At 37.9% G+C, this 12154-nt stretch overlaps 1 protein-coding gene across 19 annotated transcripts in view; it reads right to left on the minus strand.

Moving 5' to 3' along the window:
• Nucleotides 1-12154, minus strand: part of LOC109074537 (kinesin-like protein KIF1B) — a 69385-nt gene that overhangs the window by 20241 nt on the left and 36990 nt on the right. For 17 of the 19 annotated variants that reach the window (XM_042713347.1, XM_042713345.1, XM_042713343.1 and 14 more), the window contains 8 exons: nt 12078-12153; nt 10770-10849; nt 10253-10359; nt 9972-10055; nt 9465-9645; nt 8863-8935; nt 723-825; nt 181-329 (listed from right to left, as the gene is read on the minus strand). In XM_042713347.1, coding sequence (XP_042569281.1) covers nt 181-329; nt 723-825; nt 8863-8935; nt 9465-9645; nt 9972-10055; nt 10253-10359; nt 10770-10849; nt 12078-12153 — 853 coding nt within the window. Of the gene's footprint in view, nt 1-180; nt 330-722; nt 826-3874; nt 6223-8862; nt 8936-9464; nt 9646-9971; nt 10056-10252; nt 10360-10769; nt 10850-12077; nt 12154 lie in introns of those variants that run through there. The other 2 variants (XM_042713348.1, XM_042713349.1) reach the window with 1 other exon arrangement.

Here is a 12154-nt window from a genome sequence, read left to right on the forward strand (position 1 = left end):
TTGTGGCAGTAAAAAAAAAAACTGTCCCGTCTGTTTTAGAAGCCATTCACACAGGAAGCATTCTTTTTTTATATATATAAACATGCACAAGACTGTCATTTTTGGCCTTTTTTCAGGTTTCACACTGAGTGAAGTTAAAAACGGTTCAATGTTTTGATGACTGACAAATGTTTGCTGTACCTTTTTCTTGAGCTCCACACTGATGGCATTGGCTTCTTTGAGGTATACAGCATTGCCCCACAGCTGGTCTCTGAGGGAGGTGAACTGGTGGTACCTCCACTTCCTGAAAGCCCACTGGGCCAGATCATACTCATGCTGAGTCCAGGGCACTGCAACAATACAGGAACAAACATGGCAAGGGAGTGATGTACTGTAGATGGTTGTGATTTTTCCAAGCAGGATGACCTTATTGTTCCTAGAACATTATTCAATCGCTCAGACTATAGGGAAGGTGTAGAGGCTTATCGGCCTATTATCGGTGTTCCTCTGATTGTTGGGGTAGTTTTGGTTGGGTTAAGGTTATGGATAGGGTTAGGACAGGAATGTGATTCAAACAATGTTGATTTAGGAACATACCCCACATGTCCCAGTACACTGCACACATATTAAATTATATGAAATATGGTTCATTTAATGCCAAAGGGTAGCTTAACACTCACAAATATGAAAGAAGCCAAAATCCTGATCCTGACTATTTTGATTTTAGCGTTCAAATACACTACCTTCATCCTCCTCCTCTTCTTCTTCCTCTTCATCTGGGGTCTCTGCAGCCAGTGAGCGAGTCTCCACCTGTTTCTGCAGCTCTTGCAGTTTACTCTCATATACCTTTGAGAAGGTTTGATGAAGAGAGACGACACAATCATAGCACGATAAACACTCAGTGAACCTTGGAGATAAAACTTCAAAAGGATGGTTACACTGTAGCTTTAGCAATGGTGTGCCATTTGGCTAGTTCAAGGCAACAGAATAATAATTATACTTCATTTTTTTTAATGACTTAGACTGAAGTTAAACTAAACAGCACTAATTTTGCACATAGAAATAGACAATAAAGATAATTTTGCTATGCAGCTTCTAGGGTTGCTAGGGCATTGTGAGGTGGCTCAAGCAGAAAAAGCTCACGTCCAAGTCTCTTGTCCCTATATATGTTGCAAATCCATCCTTACATAAGTCTGTAATTGTATAGGACAAAAGATGCAGGATAAGTTACATACTGAAGTTCAATAATTTGGATTTTCGATTTAACCAAACCATAACTTTTATGTGATTAATAGTGAACACTTAAAGTACTTTTAATTTCAGTGTTCTGCCGAGACATAAAACCCTCCCTGCACCCCTACAGCATTTTTGAAAAATTAAAAACAAATCAAGGTATGTTCTCTACTGCCGCATCTACTGAAGCTGTAGAAACAATTTTCAAGGTACCAAGACATCTAGACATTTCACTACATTACATTTATAATACATTTAAATAGTAATGAAAAGTTTCAGGTAGAAAAGAGAGGTGTTTTGTGTGCGGTTTCACTAAAAATGTGGACATTTAAACACAATTCAGTTGTCCCACATAGTTGAATAACAAATGAGAATGTTCTGTCTGTAAATGCAATGTCAAAACAACTGTAAATCCACTTATACAAGATGGATAATATAATTGCTCTGGATTTGAAGTCAACTACACTGATTAATGGCTGACTGCTGTCATACCTCCTAAGAGCTGTAATATGATGAAATGATCATTCTAATCTACTAATACACATTTTTAAAATTCTTTAAATGTGATTGCTATTAAGTATTTGTTTGTATAGATAAAGACATTTGTATGAACAGTCAGTACATTTCAGGCAGGTATATTTTAGGGCAGTCGTGGGCTAATGGTTAGAGTGTTTAAGTCTCGGTTCCGACAGGGATTGTTGATGGGGGGAGTGAATAACCAGCGCTCTCTTCCACCTCAAATAAAAAAACTAAATTAAAACACTACATCAAGACACCAAACCCCCAACTGCTGTGTGTTTGTGTGTTCATTACTCACTGCTGTGTGTGTGCACTTGGATGGGTTAAACGTAGAGCACAAATTCAGAGTATGGGATACCATACTTGGCTACACGGCACTTTCACATTTTTTCACTTTCAAACTTGTCCACTTTATTTCAGTCATTGTTTGAAATTTTGATATATTCAGCATAGTTCAATGTAATAGCAATATTAGTAAACCATCAACACATCTTTGAGCATTGAAGATCATATGTTGCACAAAAACGTCTCCCTAAACAACACATTAAAATACAGGGCCTTTTGGAGGCACTTGATATCACCATTGCATATAGATAAACACTGAACAGACAAGTGACATACCTTTAAAAAGGGTAAAAATACATTGTTTGCTTGACTTTATACATTTCCTTAGCTCCTCTTGTGGTAGTTAAGAGTAGCTGGCAGCACCATGCATTAATGTTAGCATAACATTCTTTATTGGAGCCGGGAAATGGCATGTCTAGATAACAGTTCAAAATAAAGATTATCGAGGAGTGACTTATACTTTAATATCTGTGCAGCACTGAAACATGAAGTGTGTAATTTCTACTGCACTAAACAGATGTTCAAAAATAATGACAGACAGCCTTGCCCCCAAACTGACATCACTGGTTGAGCCAACAAAGTCTAAACTTATAAAAATTAAAATTATGCATTTCACCTTTAAACTTGAATCCTGCTTCTTTATTTATCCAGTTTCTTGATTTTACCTTTTGAAGGGAAAGTAATTGTGTTTTATGCACGTATGCATTACTTGCCAAAACTCAGGGGTTTCAATAGAAATAAAGCAGTATTCCTGGCAACAAAAGCATTTAAGTTCTTCATTCATATGAAGCAATGCTGAAGCATGGACTTTTGACCTATTTGGCTAACACTTAGCCAGAGGAGATGACATGAAGAGGATTTCAGAACATGTGCTTTGGTAATTCGCAACTGGTAATGGGTCACACTTGGGCGCTGAGGCACACCAGTGCATAATAATATCAAAGCTTAAGCAGGGAAATCACAGTGGCTTAAGTGTAAAGACGTACAACTACATTAACCCTATGTGAACATAATTACGGTGTCAAAAGAAAAAAAAAACAGTGGTTAATTTAATCAAGTGCTCAGTGGCATTACTTATACAGGCTGTGAATTTATGTGAGACTAAAGGAGAAAATAAAATGCAGTGCAGCATATACCTGTCCAGCAAACCTGATTTGGCTTTTAAGGGTTTTTCTTCCTTAAAAACATGCTACAGCTTTCAAAATGAGCCTTGGAAACCATGGAAACAGCCCTGTTAGAGGTCCTTTCCATGAGACGTCTCTGGTGTTTTCTTTGGGCTCACTTGCCACACAGCGGACACAAGAAAATAAATGCAATTCTAATCATGTTAAGATTTAGGAAAACAGCACAGTGTTCTAGAACGCTGACTCCATCCCGTGGGAACAGGCTGTCCCCCCTATTGAGGATCAGAGTGCAGCAGACAGTTTAGAGGAACAAAAGATGCAAAGCACGCTCTGAAGCAGTTCTTTTACTGCGCTTCACAAAAAACACTGCCTCTTTGGATATGGATGTTTAGTGCAGAGTGGTTTGTACTCAAAGTAAGGCAGAATCCAACTTAATAAAAACAAAGAGGCAGTTATTTTGATGTAAAATAAACTTCTTACCTAATTTAGGGGTGGTGTCTTTATCTTTCACATTAAAAGACTGATGCAAATTCTGTAAAAATCATTCTGTTTTCTATTACTTATTTTTAGGCGCCAAGTACAAGGAGATAAATTCAATGTTAATGACACATTAGTGAGTCAATAAGGCACTTAAAAACTTTAAAAGCACTCCTTCACAATCTTTTACTCATCTACACAAGGCAGCTAGAGAAAGGCCTTTGCTGCCACCTTTCATATTCAAATTATTTAATGGGGAATACCAACCTAAGGACCCAAAACTTCATGAAATAAAACAATTTGCATAAAATGTAACAGTAATAATGTCATTTGCATCTCTGACATGCGTTTTTAAACATTCAAAAGGATAAAGGTTTGGCTATTAACCTTCCAGCATTTACTGAACATATCAACCATGCATCTTGAATGCACAAATATGACTCAATTGTAAATTCAGAAACTCAAAATTCAAGTAATGGTTCAAGGTTCTCTCACTGGACAGTATGAAATGTTGAAGTGTAGTGGTTATGTGTTCAATTCTAAGCTCAATTCAGACCATCAAGACCAGCAGCAAAACAAAGGTAAACTGAGGCAAATCAGTGTAAAGTACTTCTCAATTACATTCTCAATTCTCATATCCCATGAATTAAAAAAGTTAATACTACAGACAAAAACAAAAGGGTGTCTTTCTTAAAACTCATAGCTCCTGGTACTTTTTTTTGCAAAAAAATGCTTATTTTATGAATCAAGGCTCAAGAACACCGTTCTGAGATCTTGTTGTGCTTTGGACACCTTTGCCCAACACATTTACTGCTAGCCTTTTTACCAATATGCATAACTAACATGGATGAAGATCAAATTGTTGATGCATGGATCTAATGTGGTATTTTTCAGGAAGATCATTGCAATTTGAATCTACAAATGACAACAAGAACATTCAATTGCTTAAAACAAGTGCCACATAACAGTTTGACTTGATAGGGACAAGCTGTCCAATGCTGTGATGAGTCTGTGATGTGTGATTTGTAGCATCAACTAGTTCTGTACATGAACCTATGCCCTGCTTACAAAGTCACACTGTGGTTTCTCGACTGCCCTTCAAATTAGGGGCAGACAATTGTCTACGCATACGGGGTGGCGTGTAAAAATTGTTGTGGTGGCTCGGCTGCTGATTGGGTGGGTACTGCTGGTAGTTGTTGATGGCATCAGTATTGTAATGGTAGAAATGCTGAATGGGAAGCAGTTGTTGTGGATAATGATGCTGATTTTGGTTGTAGCGTGGCTGGTAAAAGACCTGTTGGGGATGAGGGGGCTTCCTGTTCCCAGAATTGAGGGACTCTGTAGAGTCAGAGGCTCGCTGGCTGCTGTTGAAGGAGTTACTACGGCCTCGTTCATGAAGTTTGTTGCTTTGATTGTGTCTATGGCCCTGCTCTAAGTCTTTGCTTCTATGCTGACCCATGGGACTAGGAAGAGTAGGGTATTTGTGGACGATGGGCACCACTTGTTCTCTGGGCTCTACAGCCTCCCCTTTGCCTTCTTCCTCTTCCTGGACTGCTTCTTTGGGAACTTTCAACTCAATCACCTGTTCATCGGTGATAATGATATGAGTGCCAGGGGTCCAGGAGTTGCGATGTTTGGGGTTACTCTTAAAGGGGAAGCGTAGCTTGCGGTCTTCAGGTGGGATGAAGCGGTGAGGTCCGTTTTGCCTCCGGAGCTGCTTGGAAATCTCCTGTTGCTGGAGGTTCTTGAGGCGTACCTGCTCTTGTCGCATCCACTGCATATGTCCACGTCGGAACGATGAATCATCATCATCCATCATCTTAGACGCTTGCTCATCCGACTGTTCGCTGTTGGGTTTCTCCTCAGGAGCTTTACCCTCACTGGAACTGCGGGCCCTCGTAGGTGCACTATGAGCGTTTTTCTCCTGGGACTCGTTGGAAATTAGTGGAATCACTTGCTCCATCTTCACCATCTTATTCCGGAGAGCTCTAATCTCTTCGTCCTTCATGTTGTTCTGCTTTTTCACCTCTTGCAGGATGTCTTCCAGTTTGTCAATGTGCACTTTTAGGTCATCCATGTCAGTTACACCTCGCCCGTTGGTTATGACATCTTCAATTCGTTCATCGCCAACCCCTACAGTGTCCCAGACGTCTCGAGCCACCGCTCTCCAAGAATCTCGTTCATTCGGGTCTTTCTTGTTGTAGGTGGCACAAAGCTCTTTCATTTTTACTATGGCCAGAGCCTCAATCTCTTGACGGGTGTGACGGAAATCGTTCAGAGCCACCTCGTAGCAAATTTCTTTGACTGCCTGGATCTTCAGATCAGAGATAGTCACCCATTTGGAGTCCTTTGTAAGGCGACGACGCTGCGGGATCTGGTACATTTTGACAGGCTCCCGTCTTTTACCGCTGCTGGGTAAGCCACACTTTTTGACTATGGTTTGGAGCTTGCTGGGAGGAAGTTTCTCCCGAAGTGAAGTGATGAGTCTCCAGCTCTCCTCGCATGACCTCTTATCAGAGTCGTCACCACTATCAGAGTCTCCATCCTTGAGAGAACAAAACAGGAAACAAACCAAAGAGTGCGAAAAACAAAATGGGAAAATTAAAATGGGATATCGAAATCAAAAGGAATGTTTCTGTAAAGAATGGACAGTGTTGTGATATGCAAAATGGGAACAGCTAAATGAGATGATGCTTTGCTAAAGATATGAGATTATAATGAAAGCAGAAGCACTGGCTACTGGTTTGTTTACGATGAAAGTTAACCTTCAATTTATACATGTACATTTCTGAAGTATTTGTGTTATGACTATAAACATCAGATACACAGGATTTCCTAATTACATATGTGAAACTTTCTAGAGATTTTCTAAAACTTTGGGGAACCAATACAACATTAAACGCAGAAAAATGTACAAATTAATACATTAAGCTGAGAAAAAATGTCAACCTGCTTGACCATTTCTAACTACCTTCAGGAAAAGCAATTTTTTGTCAATTACAGACATTAACATTTTAGAGAGGATTATTTAATTTCAGATGCATTTGACAATACTCAAGCTTTCTAAGCTCTAAGCTTTCTGACTGTTTTTTAGATTTACAGTGTGTAGATATAAATTTAAATCACTGTTATTCCCAAGTTGCATATCACTATAAAAAGTAAATGCCAAGCATGACTTTCATGAATATGAGAAAAATATCAACAAAAAAGGGGACAGATGTTGCTCGATCTGCTGTTTTTGTTGTTGAGCTGGTTTCTTTTTTGTCAAGTTTAAATTCATGACATCCTCTTCAATTAGAGCTCTTGAAAGTTGCACCCCAAACATGCTTCAGTGGCATGCAACAAAGCCTGATGAGTTTTGCTTCATTCCCCCATTTGAAGTCCTTGATAGAGAAGATTTGCTTTTAGAGTTTTTCTAGCTCTAGCAGTGGGTTAGACTCTTGCGTGTTTATTACAGGTCAGTACAGAGAAGAAAAAAAGAGACAGGACAGGCTCGGAGGAGGTTAAAAGCATGATCGATTACATCCACTACAGTTAAAAGGTTAGTTGAGAGAAAATGCAGTTTCTCATTTTCCAGGTCAAGTAAAACAAGGACAATGCAAAAATCACAGTCAAATAACAAAGGAGACAGCTGGTGACCATGTAATCGTGGCTGTGTAATCAGTGCAGTGTGCAATATCTGTGTCGTTCTGTGTATGAGATTATATGAATGAGACCATCAGAGCATTGGAGAGCTTGTCATCATTAAGACCCACCAGCATGGATAGCTGTGTTATAGCATGCCCTCTGTGCCTAGCCAGACACAGATGTGTAGAACTCAAGGCTACAGATGTCAATGAGAAACCACATTGTCACTAGCCTTCATCAACTACAGCAGAAATCTTGGGTTATGGCAACAATGCATTGGAAATATCAGCAATTGCATTGAGAAAACCAACAAACTCAGATGAAACGAAATCTATTTGGGTAAATCAAATGCTGACTCAAGCTTGACTAGCTTATCAACATTGCTCAGCAACAAATACTAAATGAGGTACTAAGTATCCTGTAAATTAATATGTTAAACAAGCTACAAAAACAAACCATGCAAAAGCAGCATACAGAATAAACCAAAGAGAAGATTAAAGTCCCCATGAAAAATGGTGACGGGCATAGTTTGATGTCAACTCTACAATGTAAAAGACCTCCAAATATGATGATTTTTGCAAAAGTAAGTACATCTAAATAAATATTTGCAATGAACCATTTATACTGTGCGAAAAAAATATTAAAATTAAGTGTCATATTATGAAGACAGAATGTTGTTTGTGGCTCGTATATGGTAACTACTAAAGCAAAAAACTTTTATATCATATAAAATATTATATAAATTTTTTACTTTATATCAAATTAAGTTGATGGTGGATCTTTTTTGTTTAAATATTACCAAAATATTACATAAAAACATCTAAACCTAAAAAATTATATTTAATTTAATTGATTTCAAAAACTTTTTTTTTTTTTTTTTTTAATTATCAAATTAAAACATTAAATAAATATTTTAAGTTAAATGACAGCCCTGAAACATACAATTGTCAAATCATTTATTTTCTCTCAAAAAAGCTCCCATTTTGATTTCATGGAGTCTTTAACTGGTACATGGCAAACCAATGCCTTACACAACAATGGATTTTATAAAAACACAGATTACTAATTATAAGCCAAATTGGTATTTTTCTGCTGATGCTGTTTTGCAGTTACATCTCAAATCTATGAGAGAAAAGTGAAGATTTAAATAAGAAATTCTCGTTAAATCTTGGTGTATCAAACTGAATATGTATATCAGTCCATATCAGCGATGGGCCATCTGCTATCTCAATCCAGACAGAGTGGATTCAGTTACCATGCAAAGAGGTTCAGCCATGCACTGGGAGAAGTGTTTCTCTCTCACACACATACAGACACACAAAAGTCTCAAGTTGTCAGAGCTAAGAGTGCAGAATTAGTGCTGGTTGGACTTCAGCAGAGCAAGTAGAAAACTGGGTGCCCGTTTTACTCAGTTCATCAAATGGCACATCTCTCCCCTCACTCTAACGAAAGTTGCTAACAAAATTTGGAAGGACAATTAAGGTCTAATTGAAACGAAAAAACAGGTCCTCTGATAAACAACAGAAAAATAAGAATTATCAAAGAGATTCAGCCTTACCAGTCTCTGTTGCTCAAGCAGCTGGTCCGCTTCTTCCTTCTCTTTTTTGTACAGGATCTCCATTTCTGTAAGCCTGATATAATACAGTGCGAGACCACGGCATCAAAATGCTGCTCTTTCTTACAACTCACTGCATTTGCTTTCCGCTACATAATCCTAAAAATCCTTCTTACAATAATCCAATTCATATGTGCTCACATTCCATACCAAGAGCTTAAATTTACAAAGAGTAGATTTTGTCTTCGGCAGCTGCTGGGTGGCCCCAGCTTTGGCTGGCTATCCATCCCTAAACTATGTATTAAATGGAATCCACATTTTCTTTGAAAGAGTTTTGCAAGCTCTATTGACAGCATATATAGTATTATGTCAATTACCACAGAAAATAATTGACTCATCCTTCATTTAAAAAGAAATTACATTACCTTACACTAAGGTACCTACAAAGACAATAACTGTTCAAATGCATATACATGTTAACCCGAAACAAGTGTAAACATTTACTATAACTTACTTGCCTGAGGGATGAGTCAAAACCATATAATTCTTGTAGTGAACCTGGAGTTGTTGTTTAACAAAATCTGATGATTATTAGGGCTTCGTACCTCTTCTCCATCTCTTGCTTCATGTCGATACCCTGTTTCTCCAGAAGTTCTCTTTGGGCGAAGGTCCAGTCCACTGGTTCTACGGGGGTCTCTGCTGTTGGTGTCTTCTCACGCTCAGCGCGAGCCTGCTCAGGGTGGTTAAACCGGAACACGTGGTTCTTTCCCATGATAATGCGGTTACCTGAGGAATCAACAGGTTTGTACACACTGGAACAATATAATGGCTTATAAATGTATTGTCCAACTTGAATATGCAAGGCTTGTGATGTCAGCCACTTTCGGTTCTTTTAGCTGTACACAGTCCATTATGCTGCCTGATTCTGGCATTTGTTATCACATTAATGCATAATCGTAAATCTAAAACACACTGGTCTGTAGCACAAATAGTTATTTACCTACAGAGGCTAATGAGGCACATTCACAGGAAATATCTTACTTTCCCATTGAAAACTAAAGTGAATAGTTCCCAGAATAAAATGTTTAATGTTTAAGATGTCAGAGAGTCACCTGAGCGCAGCTGGACTGCAGAAGTCACACGTTTTCCGTTCACATATGTTTCAGATCCCTCACATGGCTCCAACATGACAATCACTGTAGAGACAAAAGACAATTCACTACCTCCAGCTGAAAGGCCTAATATCCAATGTTCATTGAGTAAAAGCTTAAAGAACAAAGAAATAATCTTTGACAGAAAAGTTGGTTCATTTGCACTGATTTATAAGTGTTTAACAGCTGACACGTGAACTGAACACAGTTAAATGGATCTAAAGATGTAAGTGAGTGCTAACCATTTCCATTGGCATTCCTTTCACTGCGGAAGATACAGTGCTCCTCTTTGATGTGCGCTCCACTTAGAACGATATCTTGTCTTCTTTCTGCATCTGCCTGGCCCACCCTGTCAAAACAAAGACATTTATTTTAATTAACACAGAGATATTCTGACATCCACATTACAGAAACGTAACCAAGCATAATGCAACAAGTTTTCAGTGACAAGCCAATTTTCTCACAGCAAGCGTAAAACTGCTATATGATGTGACACAATTACAGCCAATCAAAACATATTTTGTGTTTAATGAACATTATGAGGAGCAGGATTTTGGAACAATAAAAATTAGTCTGTAAGTTGAATATTGCACATGATAATAAGTCTATTTTATTTGAAGAAGTAGACAAATACAGGACAGAAAAATCCTTACATCAAAGCAGTAAACAACATCATGTCTTTTGTAGGACCCTTGACTGGTTGGATATGTAGCAATCATAAGATGCCTTAGTGCAACATACAGACAAATGATTTCATACCTTGTTATTCCATCTTTGATATAATAAAGCAGACATTCTGACATCAAAGGATCCTCATTCAGGTTCACCAGGTGAGGGGTCTGCAGGGAAACAGGGTCAATGATAATGTTACACAAGTCAGACAAAAGTGACTAATGTCGCTACAGTGACAGTTACATTCATAGGCCAATTAAAAATTAAATAATGAGGTTAAATGCCACTTCACTGATTTACAATGACTCACAGAAACCCATTAAATGTGGCTTCTCCAATGGCTGATAATACACTACATTAGCCTTTATCAGCTAAATAACTAGAAACTACTGCACGTCATAATCTACTACTATACCACCAACCTTTTTAGGTGAAAACACCCCATTAAAGTCAGTATAGAGTTCACAGGGCCTTTCAACGTAAAGCTATTGACAGTCAAAATGACAGAGAGATGTCATAGAGAAAAAAGGAGAGAAATTGAATGAAACCATGAATAAGTAAGCAAATAAAAACAATTAAATGAAAGGGAGGAGATGCCTTGTTTTAGAGGCAGGCTAACTGTGTTGATGTGTTTCAGTGCGGAACACTAAAAAGACAATGAAATTATGGTAAAAGTACTTTCTGGCACACAATGGACCGTGTTTTGCAAGCAAAAACAGTCCCTGATGTTTCCAGCTACTCTGTAGTTATAAATATATGTATAAATATATAAACAAAACATCATTATTTTTATTTTATTATACATTTTTTATTAAAATACAACATTACAATACAAATCTGCTGTAAAAGGTGTCTTTACATGTTGACATATAAACATCCAGTCAGATGTTAAATCAGTATCTGATGTGTTTAACTAATAATTCCACAAGGCGAACACTTTTTGTCCTATTTATTAAAAGAACTGATTGATTAAGACTAATGAGAGTCATTCGTTTTTGAATCTGTCAAAATCGGTCACGCTGCATGTCGATGCAGGAAACACTGCAGCACACTGATGGTGATGTACATTAATCTGTTTGTAAAATTAAATTAAAAGTGCTGTGTAAAAATATTAACTATTCAGTATTACACAACAATTGCTTGCTAGAGGGGAAAAACTTGAATTCTACAAACCTGATTAGAAGAATAAACACTAAAGTCCTCAATAGACAGTGACGTTGGTCTATCAGGACCAAACTAATAGGATTCCATTGCAAGAGGCAAGCAAAACAAACGATAAAAGAAAAAAAGGAATGGAAGAATAATGATGGATGATGAAATACAAAGGCATGAGAAGGAGGTGACTGATGCAGACAGAAATGGTGATTAATGAAGAGGAGTTTACATGTGTTATACCTTTTTAGGAGAGAAGACACCCAGGGTTCCCCCATCCTCCCGTATGGCCACACCCATCTCTGCCAGCAGTGCCTCTC

Source organism: Cyprinus carpio, chromosome A23 (assembly GCF_018340385.1).
Source record: "Cyprinus carpio isolate SPL01 chromosome A23, ASM1834038v1, whole genome shotgun sequence".
NCBI classification, from domain to species: domain Eukaryota; kingdom Metazoa; phylum Chordata; class Actinopteri; order Cypriniformes; family Cyprinidae; genus Cyprinus; species Cyprinus carpio.